This window comes from Mirounga angustirostris, unplaced genomic scaffold, assembly GCF_029215605.1.
Source record: "Mirounga angustirostris isolate CCGP_5_RB_7025 unplaced genomic scaffold, mMirAng1.0.hap1 SCAF_11, whole genome shotgun sequence".
Classification (NCBI taxonomy): Eukaryota; Metazoa; Chordata; class Mammalia; order Carnivora; family Phocidae; genus Mirounga; species Mirounga angustirostris.
In genome coordinates this window covers 126,472,663-126,491,636 of record NW_026991719.1, presented here as the reverse complement: position 1 = coordinate 126,491,636, position 18,974 = coordinate 126,472,663, and the positions used below count along the sequence as shown (strand labels likewise).

General features: G+C 45.7%; 1 protein-coding gene across 1 annotated transcript in view; it reads left to right on the top strand.

The window, feature by feature from the left end:
• Positions 1-724: 724 nt before the first annotated feature.
• Positions 725-18,974, top strand: part of MPP1 (MAGUK p55 scaffold protein 1) — a 27,828-nt gene continuing 9,578 nt past the window's right edge. Inside the window, exons 1-5 of the mRNA XM_045884569.3 lie at positions 725-961; positions 13,987-14,130; positions 14,366-14,444; positions 15,327-15,412; positions 17,649-17,717. Coding sequence (XP_045740525.1) covers positions 860-961; positions 13,987-14,130; positions 14,366-14,444; positions 15,327-15,412; positions 17,649-17,717 — 480 coding nt within the window. The 5' untranslated portion in view covers positions 725-859. The remainder of the gene's footprint in view (positions 962-13,986; positions 14,131-14,365; positions 14,445-15,326; positions 15,413-17,648; positions 17,718-18,974) is intronic.

The window sequence follows — 18,974 nt, the reverse complement described above, 5'->3', positions numbered from 1 at the left end:
CTGGGTGATGTGGCTGCTAACTCTTGTCCTCGGACTTTTTCCTTTTGGCTATGAGCTACCCGAAGGTCCACAGAAGATTATATAGAGTACTAAACTGCTGATAATACTGTGAGGTTACTAGCTTGGGGTAAAGGAGGCCAGGTTTCCATCAGGTCTATGGATGGGGACAGCTTGAGCCCTGTAAACCCAGTAAATGTTCGTTTTGTTCAGAAACCCTTCTCTCATTAGCACGGCTGCTTTAACAGCACCAAGGTATTAGGATGGTAAGGAATCCTGCTGTAGGATTCCTAAGGAATGTCGGTTCCCTTTGCTTCCGCGATCCCTCAAAATTTCTGTGGCATTAACAGTAGGAGATGTGGCCCAAGACAAGGAAAAGGAGTTTGCTCTTGGATGCAATCAGGCCTTTCATCACTGAATTGCAGACAGCAATGTAAATCACAGGGTACCTGCAGCCCAAGGAGCCTTAAAGGCATTTTCGCAACGTTCTGGGCCCGCAGAGATTTCTGGGTAAAGCCTGGAGTGGAAGGGATGGCTTCCCCGCTGTCCGCACGCATTAGGCCCAGGGTGCGGGCCGAGCTGGGGACCCGCCACAGCGAGAGCGCCCTTTTCTTTACACCTCTGAGCCCTTCTGGGTTCAGCCTCAGGGTCCGGGCGGGGGCGGGGCCGGGGGCGGGGCCGGGGGCGGGGCGCGGGCGGTGCTCCGCCCCCGCCCGCCCAGCGCGCTGCCTGCGGGGTGGTGACGGGTCCGGCCGCGCCGCCTCCGCCGCCTCCGCCGCCCCGCAGGCCTCGGTTCTCGTACTCGCGGCTCTGCGCGGCTCGCGGCTCGCGGCTCGCGGCCCCGCGTCCAGGTTCCTGCGAGATGACGCTCAAGGCGAGCGAGGGCGAGGGCGGGGGCAGCATGCGCACGGCGCTCTCCGACCTCTACCTGGAGCACTTGCTGCAGAAGCGCAGCCGGCCCGAGGTGAGAGGGCCCCGCGGTTCCCTGGGCGCAGGGTGAGGGGCCGGGACTCGGCTCCAGGCCGCGCCGCCCGCCGCGGGACCTGCTCGGTCCGCGGGCCGGCCGCGGGGGGCTGCCCTCGGGATGGAGGCCGCGGCGGCTGCCGGGGGTTCGTGTGGAGGGCTTCAGGTGCGGTGGGTCGTTTCCCCCAGGAGCCCTCGTAGGTGGAAATGAGGGGAGGCCGCGCGGCCTGTACAGAGCGCTTATTAAGGTCAAGGAAAACTTCTTCGTGGACGGAAGTCAGGCTAAGGGAAAGACTTTAAGGAGCAGATCCCAGAAGAGCCGGTCTGCTTGCTTGCTGTTGAAGTGCTTGTGTTCGGGTCAGCAGAAACGGTTGTAAAACCTAACTCTGCCTCCAAAGCGCTCACTCACCGTCCGTCTGCGTTTAGGGAGGGCCCCTTGTGCTGCGGTGCAGATGGGGTGGCCTGTGTGTATCTTCGGGTGGACAAGGAATGCACGGATTCCAGAGGTAATTGTGCCCTCCGGATTCCTGGGATGGGTGGCGGATAGCTGTTACCCTCTATCCTCAAGGATGCCCGGAGAGGATGTTGAGCATTTCCGTGTTCGCTCTCAGAGTTCTGAGTGTGGATTTCGCCCAGCAAAATAAGGTTGTCTCTTACGCAGAGGTGCGGCCGCCGGAATGCTCCCTCACTCCTCTGCAGGCTGAGGCTGGCTCCCACTTGGAATACAGGCCCAGCAGCCCCTCCAGGTAGCCTGGCCTTCCTCACAGGTTGGGGGTCAGGTACTACTAGTGAGTGTCCACAGAGCGAGAGAGCGAGAGAGCCAAGCAGCAGCTGCACTGTCTACAGAAGTCCGTGTGAATCTCCTTCCTAGACTGCAGGATGTTTCAGGGCAGGGCTATTTCATGCTCACTGCTTTTATTTTAAATGCCTAATAAAGAGGTCCTCAGAAATGTCTGTGAATTAATAAGTGACTGAAGAGGTGGACAGAAGAGATTTAGCGTAACCTTCCACTTCCACAGATGAGGACACTGAAGATTCACAAGGTAAAGCAAACAGTAGAGCTGTAGACTGTTTGGGCTGGTAGCTCAAGGAAACAATTGATAAGCATCAGCACAGTGTTCACACCTGTGTGTTGTTTCCAGTCATGATCGCAATATTCTAGGCTTGAATGAGTGCCGGAATGAGCAGGTGGGGAACACAGTATTGTTACTCAGATGGCAAGACAGAATTGGAAGGTATGTAGTGGAATATGCACTATGAGGGAATCAGGATCCAAAACAACCTGGCTCCCCATAGGCTTGGATTCTCTATAATCAGTTCACTTGGCTGCGCCTTAACTTTTTAATAAAATCTCTTTATTAAATTTCCTTTTGGCAGCTTTACTGAGGTATAATTACCATACATATAATTCATAAATTTATTTAGTCTGTTCAATAAGATTTCACAAATTCATACAGTCATGTAACCAGAAAGTTCCCTGGTGGTCCTTTACACTCATTCCCCCCACCCCCGGAAACCTGGAAGTCACCCTGGAAACAGAGCTGCATTTTGACACTATTTGACGCTAGCATTTGGCCTTTTCAGGAGTGTCTGAGAAGTGGAATCCAACTGTATGCAGTCTTTTCTATCAGGCTCCTTCCACTTAGCACACCCAGAGCCCCATATGTAACTGAACGACCAGCCCTTGTGTAAACCTGTCGGCCCCTTAGGGACAGGCTTGAGACACTGTGGGCCTTCTGGAAGAAAGGCCCTGTCACTACAAGACTTACGTTGTAGTGCGCCCTCTGAGTCGGCAGTCCTCAATTACCGCACATGGTCTACTGGGTAGCCAGTTTGTTCTGGTGTTCTTAAAGAATTTGAAGCAGGTGAAAGAAAACTTGCTAAATCCTTGAATGGAATAGCACCCAGATCAGCCACTGTGCGGACATCGGAGGGAAAATCTCCAGTGGTTCCTTGAGGTTCATCTTCCCTCTGGGACTCTTACCTTTGCTGCCAACACTAGGCTTTGCCTCTCACTGCCGTGTACCCTTGGGCAAGCTTCTGGGCTCTCTGTGCCTTCGGTTTCTCTTCTCTGTCAAACGGACCTGTTTGGGGAGTTGTGGGGATGGTTACGTGAGGTAATGCTTGTCAAACACTTTGAACTGCACTGGTCCATCCAGCATCTCCCTCAGAGCTGCCTGTCCCGAAGCATCAGCACAACCCTCTGGGAAGACTACTTTTTTAAAAGGCACCAAGAATTAGGAGTGAGGGGCGCCTGGGTGGCTCAGTCGGTGAAGCGGCTGCCTTCGGCTCAGGTCATGATCCCAGCGTCCTGGGATCGAGCCCCGCATCGGGCTCCTTGCTCAGCAGGCAGCCTGCTTCTCCCTCTGCCTCTGCCTGCCGCTCCCCCTGCTTGTGCTCTCTCTCTCACTATCTCTCTCTCTGTGTCAAATAAAAATAAATAAAATCTTTAAAAAAAAAAAGTTTCACTTCTGATTATAGTTCACATTTAATATTGAAAAAGGATGCCCCGCTTGGGTGGCTCAGTCTGTTAAGGGGTAAGCGTCTGCCTTGGACTCAAGTCATGATCCCTCCCCCTCCTTCAGCGGGAAGTCTGCTTCTCCCTCTGCCCCTCCCACCACTCATGCTCTCTCTCTCTCAGATAAATAAGTAAAATTTTTAAAAAAAGAAAATAATTTCACAATAGATTGGAACTGTAGCCTGTCTCCCGTATTTAAGTATATTTCTTTTCTTGGAGAAACTCATAAGCTATCTCTGGCCTTGTTCTTTACGGCAGTGCTCACTAGTGCACATACAATTGGTTGAGGAATTCCTCTTGCATTGTGCTCAAAACAGCACTTTGCCCATATAGTAAATCCCTCAACGTTCACTGACAAATAAGTCAGGCCCCAGGTAAGCTTCCCCTAAGATCTGTCTGTTGATCCATAGGCAGTCAGATGCGTTACCCCACGCTGGTAGTCGTCCATTCTGACCAGTCTGTTGATTGCCTACTACATGCAGGCCTGGTTCTGGAGCTGAGAAGTCCAGAAGGGAGGACACAGAGGCAGGTGTAGAGTGCTGTAAAGCTGTCAGACCTTCAGTTCTGCCGAATCTAGGATGTCATTGGTGAATGGTGCTCCAGGCCGGGGCTACTGCTTGTGCGAAACCATTGAGGTTCTTGCCAGAGTGTGATACCCCTGAGTGTGATCATTTTTCGTTGTGAAAGTAATACACCCCCCCCCCAGTTGTGACAATCAAAAAATGTCTTGAGACACTGTCAAATTTTCCCCAGGGCAAGGGAGACAGAATCAGTAGACATTTCGTGGATGCAGAGATTTCACCCCTAAGCAGTGAATTGCTCAAACCTTTCAGTGTTGCTAAAACTGGAGGACCCTGAGTATGGAGTGTAGGAAGGCAAGAGTAAATGCATCTCCAAACTTGTCTGTGGGGCAAGGGAAGTGACCCCGAGGGCAGGGAAAACAGGAAGAAAAACTCTGAATTAGGGAACCAGAAGTTTCTTTTTTTTTTTAATCTTTTTTTTTTTTTTAAAGATTTTATTTATTTATTTGACAGAGAGACACAGCGAGAGAGGGAACACAAGCAGGAGGAGTGGGAGAGGGAGAAGCAGGCTTCCCGCGGAGCAGGGAGCCCAATGCGGGGCTCAATCCCAGGACCCTGGGATCATGACCTGAGCCGAAGGCAGACACTTAACCAACTGAGCCACCCAGGCACCCTGGGAACCAGAAGTTTCTTTTCTGATGCTTCACTTTTTCCTTTTCCTTCATATCAAGAAATATACATGCATACATACATATGTAGGTTTTGGCTCTGTACCTAGTACACTGGGTAGATAAAGTGCATTGGAAAAGGATCTTTAGAGACTTGACCTTTGGATTGATTGATGTATGTGTTCTCAAATGGATTTAGTGCCTGAGAAACAGTGCACCTAGTTAATGTATGATTTTAAGATAGTTCTCGCCAGAAACTTCTGGCTCCTAGGCTTTCCTCTCCCCAGCTCTTGTCATTTGTGGTAAAAGTGCTAATCTCTTTCTAATAATACCTTAGAGTACTCTTGGTTTTCTCAGTTTCTCTTTTTTCCCCAAAGTGGAGTAGATCTTGCCCAGGCTGATGGGGGGCTGCTCCCACAGTCTGCCATCTGGGGATGGCTTGGCTTCTTGGCCTGGCCTTCTCCTAAGTCTCCGCGTGGAAACAGTTGGCCAAGAGCCTAACAGTAGGCTGAACAAATGTTTGTTCTTGCCTGCATTCGCTGTCACTCATTCTTAATGCGATTGTTCGGATGAAAAAGCCAGCTTTAGTTGCGCTGTTTTATTCACCCGCATCCCCGCCCACCCCGCCCCCCAGCCCCGCCAAGTTTGTTTTCATCTCTTTTTAAGTCCCAGCTTCCTTTGAACCCTGCGGCAGATGTTTCCTCCCAGTCCAGCAGTTCCGGTAGTTAACAGCCAAAAGGCTGCAGACCAAAGGCTGGAGGCGTGGGGCGGGGTGGGGGGGTTGCTCCCCAGTTTCTGCGGCCGGTGAGCTGAGGGGTGAGCGGTCACCCCTACCCAGAGCCACTCCCCCCGCCCACCGGGAGATGAGGGCGGCGAGCTTTCAGTTGGAAGCAAACTCTGGGGCGTTTGCCTTTATTACTGGTTCAGCATTGCTTCGTGTCACTTGGCAGTCACGTGGCAGTAATGACTCAGGAAACAGCAGCACGTGCCTCGCGAGTCATTCATGTCATCAGTGAATGTGGAGCAAGCTCCTGGTGTGGGTGCCCTTGTGGGACTTACGTTCCAGCTCAAGGAGACAAAGTGAACAGAAGAAACAATCAAATCTCTATCTCTCAGCTGTGGAAACAAGACAAGTTAGGGCAGATCAGGGGGCCAGGACAAGTGTCTGGTACACAGTAGGTCAAAAGATGGGCAAGTTAAGTATCCCGAGTGGAAGGCCAACAACACCTTCCCCTTCCTCCTAGGTTCAGTGTGGGCCACTTATGTAGCTTGAAGACTGGGATGCGACTTCATGGGGCAAAACTCGTGTCTGGATCCCAGTGCTTGTCTTGGCCTCCCACTGAAGAACAGACCGCCTTTGTGAAGCTCCATTTGCTAGTTTTGAAGAAAGCTGAAAACCGTGTTTTGTGTCCTTTGAGTGCTTACTCTCTAAGACAACCTTAAACTTGATGGAGGCTGTCTTTTCCATTTATCATTTACGTTGCATGAATGGATGAATGAATGAATGACTTCCCCTTATAGTAATGAGCTGCCAAAGGGCAGACAGCATGACTTAACTATGTGAAGATGTCCTGCACTTCATGTGGTCACAGACCCACAGATTGAATTAAGGACTCACCTTTAGTGTGTGTACACAGACATCAAGTGGAAGTTTATGTCTGTATATCCTTGTTCCCACAGTTGTCTGTGGTGAGGAGATACAGGGGCTGCTTGGAGGAACTTGCTGTGAGGTGAGATTGAAGAGTCGTCTAGGGAAGTTTCACTTAAGACATACAGGAAGACAGGGTTGCTCAAGGACAAATTTGCAGTGGAGAACATTGTGGTTTGATTTTAGAAGCCTTACTGTCACATGTCGGTTCTTTAGTTAGCACATTGAAGACTTCCGTTTATCTTAGTCATCGTTCGCGACTTCTGGGGGAGTGTAATAGGGACTCTTAGTCATCGCAAAGAGCATCTTGATGGGTAAGCACATTTGAAAGACCAACCTTTGGGATAGCAGCTCTTGAACTTTTCTGACTGGAATGTGTTCTGCCTCTGGTAAGCTTTGCTGAGTCCTTAATTTAAAGGCTGACATGTTAAAAACAATCTTTGCAATAAAGCTGAATAAGAAGAATATGAGGTAAGTGTGCCGGTTTATCTGCCTGTTCTAGGTACACTATCATGTAGGCTTCTTCCCATTTCAAAGGTCAGTCCATATTCTGTGGACTAAGACTTTCTAATCTGTCACTGTTTAGAACAGTATGCAGGTTCCCACTGAGTCTGGAAACACAGGTGAATCATCATAAACACTTTACTGACAGTACGTTCCAGCACATGGCCCCCTGTGGTTAGCGACGCACATAAATGGTAGTTGATAAACGCACAATTAGTAGTGGTAAGAAATTCATAAATGAGGGTCAAGGAGAGTCCTGGGTTTTATTTCATACTCTGAGGCCAGAAATTTGACACTTGAGCTCATCATTTTTTTGTCCTTCAATTCCTCATTCTATAACACATGCGGATGGTGAATTTGAGAAGAGGAAGTCTTCCTTCCAACGTGACATTCTTTTTCTTTTTCCTCTGGTTTTCTTGAGTCTACTCACTTGAAATATGCAATGTGGCAGGAGCTACTTCACTTTGAAGAGTGTTAACCACATGGTCCCGGGTCACCGTGGGCCATACTTTGAAGAACTGTTTGGACGCTGTGGGTCGTGGCCTCTTACTTTCCTGAAAACCGATCCTGTACACCGCATAGCTCTCAAGGATGTCTTGTCGGTAGCCATTCTTTGGTACCAAGCTCTCTTGGTTATAGTTGTTGGGGTGCAAACAAGTGCTACTTGCCGGCCATTTTGCTAGTTATTTTGTGCAAATAAGTTCAATTCTGTCTACTAGGAGTTCAATAATAGTACAGTATCAGAACCATGGAATCGACATTGGTACAAAGTGTGAGTGTAGTTCTGTGCCATTTTGTCATGTGTGCATGTGTATGACCGCCACGCCAGTCAAGGTACAGTCACATGTCTCCTTGGCGACCACTAATCTGTTCTCCCTTTCTATAATTTTGTGATCTCAAAAATGTGATAGAAATGGACTCATAATATGCCTTTGAGATCCATCCCAAGTTCCCTTTTTATTGCTGAGAAGTGACTTCATCTGTTCAACTAATCACCAATAACTTTATAGCCATTCTGGTTGTTTCCAAGCTTTAGCTATTGGGAATAAGTTGTTATGAACCTCCACATAGAAGTTTTTTTTTTTTTTTTTTTAAGATTTTATTTATTTATTTGACAGAGAGAGAATGAGAGAGAGAGCACATGAGAGTGGGGAGGGTCAGAGGGAGAAGCAGGCTCCCCGCCGAGCAGGGAGCCCGATGCGGGACTCGATCCAGGGACTCCAGGATCATGACCCGAGCCGAAGGCAGTCGCTTAACCAACTGAGCCACCCAGGCGCCCCACATAGAAGTTTTGTGTGAACATTTCTCTCAGGGTGCTGTTGCTGGGCTGGGTCCTGTTGCTGGGCTGTAAGATACTTGTTGTTTTTTAAAAGACTTTATTTACTTCTTTGTCAGAGAGAAGGAGAGAGCGAGAGAGAGAGAGAGAGAGAGAGCACAGAGGGAGGGGAAGGGCAGAGGGAGAAGCAGGCTCCTGGTGGAGCAGAGAGGCGGCTTCTCCCTCTGCCTTTGCCTGTCTGTCTCTCATAAAATCATAGAAAGTACCTAACTCTCTTCCCAAATGGCCATGCCATTTGACATTCCCACCAGGAAGGATGAGAGATTCAGTTTCTTCGCATCCTCACCTGCATTTAGTGTTGTCATTGCTTTTATCTTCGCTATTATGATAGGCGTGTGGTGGGATCTCATTGTGGTTATAGTTTGCATTTCTCCCTGATGGCCGTCCTTCCTTCCTTATCCTCTTCAGTGATACCTGTTCCGGTCTTTTGCCTATTTTTTTTTTTTTAAAGATTTTATTTATTTATTTGACAGAGAGAGACACAGCGAGAGAGGGAACACAAGCAGGGGGAGTGGGAGAGGGAGAAGCAAGCTTCCCGCGGAGCAGGGAGCCCGATGCGGGGCTCGATCCCAGGACCCTGGGATCATGACCTGAGCCGAAGGCAGACGCTTAACGACTGAGCCACCCAGGCGCCCCTTGCCTATTTTTAAAAAAGATTTACTTACACATTTGAGAGAGAGTGAGCAGGCGTATGCGAGTTGGGTTGGGCAGAGGGAGAGAGAGAATCCCAAGCAGGCTCCACCTCCAGCTCGGAACCCTATGTGGGCTGACCCCAGGACCCCGAAATTATGACCTGAGCCAAAATCAAGAGCCCAGTGCCCAACCCACTGAGCCACCCACAAGATCCCGGTCTTTTGCCCATTTTTAAATTAGATGGTTTTTATTTTTTTTTAAGTTTTTATTTAATTCCAATTAATTAACATACAGTGTAATATTAGTTTCACGTATACGGTGTAGTGATTGAACACTTCCATACATCACCTGGTGCTCATCACCTTCATCCCCATCACCTAGTTCACCCATCCCCCACCCACTTCCCCTGGGAGAACCATCAGTGCGTTCTCTATAGCTTTTCTTTTCTTCAAGTTTTCTATTTAAATTCCAGTTAACATACAGTGTACTGTTAGTTTCAGGTATAGAATTAGATGGTTTTTAGTGTTGAGCATTGAGCATTCTTTTTTCTTTTTTTCTATTTATTTATTTATTTATTTATTTGACACAGAGAGTGAGAGAGCACAAGCAGGGGGAACAGCAGAGGGAGAGGGAGAAGCAGGCTCCCAGCCAAGCAGGGAGCCCATTGCGGGGCTCGATCCCAGGACCCTGGGATCATGACCTGAGCCGAAGGCAGACGCTCAACCATCTGAGCCACCCAGGCGCCCCTCTTTTTTCTTATTTTTTAAGATTGTATTTATTTATCTGAGAGAGTGAGAGAGAGAATCTTTTTTTTTTTCTAAAGATTTTATTTATTTGACAGAGAGAGACACAGTGAGAGAGGGAACACAAGCAGGGGGAGTGGGAGAGGGAGAAGCAGGCTTCCCACGGAGCAGGGAGCCCGACGTGGGGCTGGATCCCAGCACCCTGGGATCATGACCCGAGCCGAAGGCAGACGCTTAACGACGGAGCCACCCAGGCGCCCCTGTGGTTGTAATTATTATTACTATTGTTGTTTTATTGATTTTCATCTAACTGACACTGAGCCAACCAGGCATCCTGAGCATTCTTTATATATTCTAGATTCTAGTCTTTTGTTGGGTGTTTGGTTTGTAAATGTTTCTTCTCATTCTGTAGTTTGTCTTTTCATCCTCCTCACACAGGCTTTCACTGAGCAGAAGTTTTTAATTTTTAAGAGGTCCAAATTATCAACTTTTCCCCTTATGGATCCTGCATTTGGTGTCGGGTATAAGAACTCATTGTCTAGCCCTAAATCCCGATGACTGTCTGCGATGTTGTTTTTCTAAAAAGTGTTAAGAGTTTTACACTTTACATGTAGGTCCGTGACCCATTGTAAAGGTGTGAGGTTTAGGTCGGTGGAGTTTTGGTGTAGCGCCATTTATTGAAACGACTACCCTTCCTCCATCGAATTGTTTTTACACCTTTGTCAAAATCACCTGGGCGTATCTGTGTGGGTCTATCTCTGGGTTCTCTATTCTGTCTATACCACACAGTCTTTATTACTTGCAACTATATAAGTCGTGCAGGTGTGTAGACTGATTCCTCGTACTTTCTTCCTTTTCAAAAATTTTCGGCTATTCAAGGGCGTGTGCCTTTTATAACATACATGGTTTTTTTTAAAAGTCATCCAGAGGTACGTTTAATGTAGCCCAGATGGATCAGGTGCATGAAGCCAGTTGTGTGTAAGAAAAATAACATCTATTTATCCAGACCCGCCTCCGCCCGGACCCTGAGGCTGAACCCAGAAGGGCTATAGCACGTTAAATAACATCTCAGGTACAGGGGAATCAGCAGGAGTAGGAAGAGAGCTGGAGAGCACGTGGCCACCTGCAGGGCACAGCCACCCTCAGCCATGTGAGCAGTGCCAGGTCTTCTGAAATTTCTAAAGAGAGCTTAGAATCTTCTGGGTTTTACTAAATTAAAGTATGTGGTCAAAATAAAACAGACTTGTGAGCTATCCATTTACAATTTCTGCTTTAAATTATACCATTATTCATGTAGCATCCCACTCACTGTAGAGAATACGTCTTGCCTCCCCACTTTGTAAGGTGACCAGATCAGTGGCCCTTTCCCTTCATTTCCTTTCTCCTGTCAACTTCTGTCATGGTGTTGACATATACAATGTGTTCTTCAACTATGACTGCTTCATATCTTGTTTATAGGTAGATTCTGAAAAGGGGAAGTCAGTAAATGGTTTTTATATTATTATAACTGACTGCCGACCCAACAGCTTTATCCCATTTCTCCCTGATTTTTTTTTTTAAGATTTTATTTATTTATTTGAGAGAGGAAAGCGTGACAGAGAGAAAGAGCACAAGCAGGGGGAGCAGCAGAGGGAGAAGCAGGCTTCCCGCGGAGCAGGGAGCCCGATGCGGGGCTCGATCCCAGGACCCTGGGATCATGGCCTGAGCTGAAGGCAGACATTTAACCGACTGAGCCACCCACTTCTCCCTGATCTTGTTTGGGATGGCAGGATGCCCAACTCAGTTCTTATTTTCTGAGCAGCTCTGGCTGAGGAGACATGAATAGATGTCCACTGGCCTGGTCCTCCTTCCTGCCTTGAAAGTGGAGCGTTTGGAGAGCTATTTTCACCTCAAGCCTCATTTCTTTCATTTTCTGTGCAGGGACTCCTGAGCCCCAGCCCGTTGTGGTCTGCTGGACGGCACAGTCTTCCATGGCTGATTCTACTATGAGCAGGTTCCCGGCTCTGCTGTCCCAACTCTGCTCGATCTATGACCATTTCCCTATCTCCTTTCCATCTTCTAGAAAGTTATGAATATCTGTCATCCCTGAAGACTTCCTCGTGTTTTCTTTTTTTGTGGGTTTCTTTTTCCCTTCCCCCTTTCCCCCTTTCTTTCATTTACACAGGCTGCCAACTTGAACCTGAACCACAGTCACTTAGGACAAATTTTATCTTGCCAGAATAGAAAGCATTGTGCTTTGTAGCACTTTTGGGAATAATAGGTTTTCATTTGCCTGTATAGAAATGAATTAAAAATGAAGGGATGCGTTTTTGAAATTTTGAATGCCGCCCATTTTCTTCAGCAGTGTCTAAGTGTCTGTTACTATCCTCGTTTTGCCAGTGAGGAACCTAAAGCACAGAGAGATCAAGAAAGTTGCCCAAAGTTACCCAGCCGTAGTTAAAAGAGTCAGGGACTCAAACCCAGTGGGTGTATAGTTCTTTGAAAAGGTTTGCTACGTCAGGACACCCCCAAACAGATGCAATGGTAACTGTATTATTAGACCATTTCCTGTAGAGTGCCTTGAAGTTATATGAAGTTCTGTACTCCCAGGCACCCCAAGTCTATTTTCTAAATACAATACAATTCTATTTTCATAGCAAATTCTATAGGACTCATGTGACATATATCTCTTTCTCAGCACTTCCCTCTTTTGAGGCCTCCCAGTAACTAACACTCCTTCAAACCTCACCATCTTCTCAGAGTTTCTATGACCTCTTAGAAAGGATTAAGTAAATTAAAATTTAAATCATTTTATATTAGTTCATAAGGCACACCCCCTATCTTATGAGATGCACGTCTGTCCACAGGCCTCTACCCTGTGATCTTCTAGTCCTTTCCCCTCTAGGCCCTTGGCCACTGGCTGGGAAGAAGTGAATGAATGAATGAATGAATCTAGATCTAGATAGACACCTTCGCAACTGGGGATATTCCCACTTCCCCTTCCTCACTACTCATAGCATCCCCGGGTGTGGCTGGCCATATTGCTTTTGATTTACTGTTTTATCTGGGGTGGGTGGGGGACACATTCAGAGGTTTCCACTTGACTTTCCCCACTGTGATAGCTCTTACTGCAAGCTCTGGGCTACTTCAACATTACCGGACTAGAAAAATGAGGAAGAAGCAACAAAGGAGACTGAGAGGGAGCCCTTCAGGAACAGAGACTGATCCATGTTGCGGTCTAGCAGCCCAGTGACTCTCTTGGTGTGTGGTATCCAGTTTACTCATCATACTGTTGACGGACTTTTGACGTCCTTCCAGGTTTGGGCTTCTAAGAAAACTGTTGGGCTGAGAAGGATACACCACCACTTCCATGGGATTCCTATCAAAAATGTACAACCTCAGCCTAATTGTGCGAAAACATTGGACAAACCCCAATTGAGAGTCTACAAAACAGCAGGCCTGTCCTCTTAAAAATGTCAAAGTCATGAAAGACAAAGAAAGGCTGAGGAGCTTTTCTAAATTAAGGGAGGCTAAAGAGATGTGAAAACTGAATGCAGTGCATGATCCTGGATCCTGGTCTGGGAAAGAATATATATATAGCTCTAAAGGACATTATTGGGATACTCGATAAAATTTGAAGAGAAACTGAGGACCAGATACAGTATTGTATGAATGCTAAATTTTCGTTTTTGAGAAAGTTTTTGTTCTCAGAAAACACACAGAAGCATTTATGGGTTAAGGAGCATGAGGTCTTCAGATTATGTTCGAATCATTCCAAAAATTAAATTTTATAGTATTTTCTTTTACAAAATAGTGCTGCAATGACATCACTACCCACATCTTTTGGTGCCCATGGCACATGGCCGTGCGTCTCTGGGGAAGGGCGCGGATGTGGTGGATGCTGTCTCTGCACTTTATGTTCTTTTGTCTGTCCTCCTGCCCGTGCCACCGTGAGTGCCAGTTGTCTGGCTTTGCCATCATCAAGGTTGGGAGAAAGGTCACAGTGCAGATAGCATCTTGGGATGGTGGGAGGGGTGCCACTTGGGTTCAGTGGTATTATTGTTATCATCATGGGCCAGGGGCTAATCCTAAATGCCTAATTCTCTTCCTGTTTGTAGCAAAGACATAGTTTGTGAGAGGCTAATGCTAACCTGAATCATCTTTACGCAGAGCATCAAGATGCTTGAATGAATCCCACCCTGGATCTTGGCTGTAGACTGTGTGTGTGCGCGCGTGCGTGTGCGTGTGAGCACCATACAAGTACGTGGCCCCTAACCAGAAACCCTTGGTGCAGTACCCTGGATATCAAGCCCATTAATATTTCTGCAGCAAACTGGATAAACATGTCTATTAAGTTGGATAAGAACGTTGACAAATAGCCTCACATCAGAGCCTTTTAGATTTTAGAACTGCGGTTACAGACTGACGGCCTCTGCTGCCTCCCTTATTCATTGCTTTGTTGTTTTGACCCGACAGGCTGTGTCACACCAGGTGAATGCCGTGACCGAGGACATGTACACCAATGGTTCTGCTGCCCCAGGTAGCCCTACCCAGGCCAAAGGGCAGGAGGTACGGAAGGTGCGACTCATACAGTTCGAGAAGGTCACAGAAGAGCCCATGGTAATCCCTTATCATATTCTAACCTCCTGCTTACTCCTGACCCCGTGAGTCCCTGGCTCTCATCCCTCCCTCAGGTCTCTCCTTCCAGCAGCTTTGACGCCCATTCTAGTTGAGTACCACCCAGGTACAGATGAAAAAATCTTTCTCCTAAGAAATCACCTTAAATTATCCTAAAGATGATAACCGCAGAAAGAGCTGAAAATACAGCTGACTGTGCCTTTTGTCTTCATTGCAGGGAATCACTCTGAAGCTGAATGAAAAGCAGTCCTGTACGGTGGCAAGGATTCTTCATGGTGGCATGATTCATAGACAAGGTACTCTGGGGGGCTCCTAGGTTGTGTTTCACTCAGGGATTAATCATTTACTTCCTATTCAGTGGTGAGGGTCAGGAAGCTTACAATCTTAAACCCAGGAGCATTTTTGTGTATATGGCAAGAGATTTTCTGGGGCTTAATAACTGGCTCTTTGTATGAATTGCCCAGTGCCACCATCTCTCCCTCTGAGCGTTCTTACACACCTATTTATACCACTATTTTTACAGTTAATATTTGAGCAATTAGATATATGCAACCCACTGCCTTAGACTTTGAATATGTTACAGTGAAGGAAACAGACCATCTCTACTCCCTGGAGCTAACAATTAAACTGAGAAAATACACATTAAACAAATAATTACAGGTAACTGTTGTATCTTCTTAATGTGAAGGTGCTGTCAATTTTCAGATGCATCATTTAGTAAGAGCTGTTTGTGGCGAGAGAGAACATTGGGGTGAGAGAACATTAAAATATGACATGTTTTTAGTAGCTGACGATAACCTGTATTTGCCCACCTGATTCATTCCATGCTGTGAGCCCTACCCTTTTATGTTTAGTTGGGACTTTTTTTTGTATCTAGGGTGGCACAAATATTTGTAACTACTTTTCACATAGAATCTAACCATTGATTAACTGTACCATTAGGTGGCATTTGTGGGTTTATCTAAACAACAAAGAAACATTACACTTGCTGTGGATGTGGTACTTTTATTCTGCTTGGTCACCGAAACTGTCAAGTGCTGGCCTTGGTACATTCCCTTCTCCCGTGGAATATGAACATGCTCTAGGTCATGCTTTCTTTTCTGTGGTGTCTTGATTTCTATTGACAGCTCTTGTTTTAATGTTTATTCTTTGTGGACTGATTTATCATTTTGTGGTAGGCTCCCTTCACGTCGGAGATGAGATCCTAGAAATCAATGGCACAAATGTGACTAATCACTCAGTAGATCAGCTGCAGAAGGCGATGGTGGGTATTTTCCATGCCATTATCTTTGTGAAGTGTGGATGCACATTGGTGTCAGTGTATGTCATTTTTCTGTCAAGTCTTTATACCTCATTGAGGGGACTCTTACCACTGCTAATCTTTATTCTGTGCAAGCAATGACAGTTCTCTATTTTCATCTAGCAAATTTCTAAAATAAGGCGAATAACCCAGAGTATCTATCTAGAAAGAACATTGGACTGGGTGTCAGAAAGCGTTGGTCTTTAATGGCAGCTCTGAAACCCTGCTCTACTTCATTCTAGCCATGATTTTGAACAGGTGAATTAATTTCTCTAAGTCATCTGTAAAATGAAGATAGGAATCCCTATTTGTAGATTTGTTATGAAGAGTGGATGGGATATTATAAATGAAAAGTTGAGGGGCGCCCCGCGGGCTCAGTCAGAAGAGCATGTGACTCTTGATCTCGGGGTTGTGAGTTTGAGCCCCACGTTGGGCATAGAGCTTACTTTAAAAAAAAAACTGAAAAAAACCCATATGGGGCAGTTGGCCAGAATGTGGCTTTTCACTTGAGACAGAGATAAGGAGACTGAACCTTGGAGAGTTTTGAAACTTGCCCATGGTCACATGGCTGTTAAACGATAGACCTGGGATTTGCTTTAATCAAAAGTCCTCGTGGGGGGCGCCTGGGTGGCTCAGTTGGTTAAGCGTCTGCCTTCGGCTCGGGTCATGGTCCCGGGGTCCTGGGATTGAGCCCCGCATCGGGCTCCCTGCTCCGCGGGAAGCCTGCTTCTCCCTCTGACCCTCCCCCCTCTCATGCTCTCTCTCATTCTCTCTCACTCTCTCAAGTAAATAAATAAAACCTTTAAAAAAAACAAAAAAGTCCTTGTGGGGTGCCTGGCTGGCTCAGTGGGTGGAGCATGTGACTCAATATCAGGGTTGTGAGTTCAAGCCCCACTTTGGGTGTGCAGATTACTTAAAAATAAAATCTTTAAAAAAAAAAAAAAGCCCTTGGGAGGTGCCTGGCTGACTCAGTCTGAAAAGCATGCAACTCTTAATCTTGGGGTAGTGAGTTCAAGCCCCACGTTGGTTGTAGAGTGTATCTAGACAAACAAACAAACAAAAACAAAAAACAAAGCCCCCGCTGGACTTCTGCTTCTGGCCAAATGAAGTAACAGGGACCAGATTTACCCTGCCTTACCAAAATCCAAACATCCGTGTACCTAATAAAAGAGCTTCAAAATACTTGAAGCAAAAACTGGTAGAACTGCAAGGAGAAAAAGACAAATCCACAATTTTAGTCCAAGATTTCAATCTCTCTCTCAATAATCAACAGAACAAGTAGTGAGAAAATCAGTGAGGATATAGAAGAGTCTTAAAAGATACATCAACCAGTTACAGGGTATGGACTTCATTTCCCCAAGGTAGAATTGCTGGATCCTATGATAGTTCTATTTTTAATTCTTAAAAAAGATTTTATTTATTTATTTGACAGAGACAAGCAGGGGAAGCAGAAGGCTCCCCGCTGAGCAGGGAGACCCATGCAGGCTGATCCCAGGACCCTGGGATCATGACCTGAGCCGAAGGCAGGTGCCCAACCAAATGAGCAGGGTAATCTCTTTATTCTAAGAGGAAAATGGGCAAAGCAAATGAAGAAATAATTCAGGTGTCCCATTCTCCCTCTGCCCATCACCCTGCTCATGCGCACTCTCTCTTTGGCAAATAAATAAATAAAATCTTTAAAAAAAAATAAAGGATGTCTATTGCAGCAGATGATAGTGAAAAAAAATTGGCAACAGTCGACATGCCCAGTAATGAGGAGTATGGTAGAACATGAATAACATGTTCTATAGAGTATAATCCCATTTTTGTTAAAAGCAAACAAAAATACATATGAATATGGATATATGTGTAAATATTTGGAAATGTTTTCTTTCGTGTCGAGAAAGGTATGGGTATATGTGTGCCAGGGTTCCTTTAGGCTCATCTGGAGACCTTTTAGGGTTGAGTGTGGGGAGGAGGGAAAATTATTAGCTTTTTCTTCATTATTCTTTGTGCATCTCCATGTTGTTACACTGGTTTATAGGGCACATGAGACTTTGATATCAAAGGAGGAATTGTCCTAAAAATTTCAAAGTGTGCAGTAAAGATGGGTGTTGGGGAAAAAAAAAAACACTTTTTGGGGACTTTGAGAGGGGAAATAAGACTTTATGAAACCCCAGATCCATCTATTATATATCCATTATAATTTCTTTTTTAATAGAAAGAAACCAAAGGAATGATCTCATTAAAAGTAATTCCCAACCAGCAAAATCGTCTTCCTGCACTACAGGTAGGTGACACCATTTTCTCTGTTGTGTTCTTTGATATTCAATTGAAATGACATGATTTTAGTTTTAAGTTCTCAGTATATCACGAGTGTAGCTGCCTGGTGCTCTCTGAACTAAATCAACATCCATTACAAACAGGCAGTCCTTCTTTCTTTTTTTTTTTTTTTATTATTTATTTATTCATGAGAGACAGAGAGAGACAGAGAGAGAGGCAGAGGAAGAAGCAGGCTCCCAAGGAGCAAGGAGCCCCATGCGGGACTCGATCCCAGGACCCTGGGATCATGACCTGAGCCGAAGGCAGACGCTTAACCATCTGAGCCACCCAGGCGCCCCGGGCAGTCCTTCTTTCTGAGTTGCTTGTTTGTAACTGATGTGAAAGGAAAGGGTAATCTCTTTATTCTAAGAGGAAAATGGGCAAAGCAAATGAAGAGATAATTCACAGGAGGAAAAATACAACTGGACATCGAACATATGAAAAAATAGCCAATTTTACCAGTCATCAAAGAAACACAAAATAAAATGTGTGCAGTATCATTTTTCACCAGCAAATTGGCAATTATTTTTTAAAACAATAATAGCCCAGTGATTAATAGTAGCCAATAATAATAGCCAAAGGGAAGAAAGAGTCTTAAGAGCACTTACTCAAAATTCACTGAGACTTTACCTTGTACACATCACTTCGCTAGAAACTGGAGGTGATATAAAGAGAAATGGGTCCATTCCCAGTCCACAGACAGCTCATCATCGGTACAGGAGAGAAAGTGTTTGGATAGGGCCTTGGCAGATGAATGTATGCAAAAGTTTCTAGCGCAGGTCGTTTATGTTATTGTGGCAAAATTTTCTTTTTAAGCAAACTTTTTAAATTGAAGTTTGGGTATATGTGGGTGTATGTATATATTACAAAATACACAAATCATAAGTATAAAACTAGAATGATTTTCACAAACTGAACCTACCCATTTAACCAGCACCCAGCTCCAGAGACAGAACATGGCTAAGAACCCCTGTACCTGTTTCTAGTTACCATAACCCTAACTTCTAACATCAGAGACAGGTGTTGCCCCTTTTTGAAATTGGTGTAAATTGAATCATACACCATGAATTCTTTTATTTCTCATTTCGTTCACTCAGTATTATGTCTTCTTGTTCATTTGCCCAGTTGCCCCAGACCCTCACCAGTACTTTTTCTTCATTTTGGCCGTTGTGGTCTTGATTTGCGTTTCTCTGAGGACTAATTAGAGTAAGCTCCTTTTTTTTTT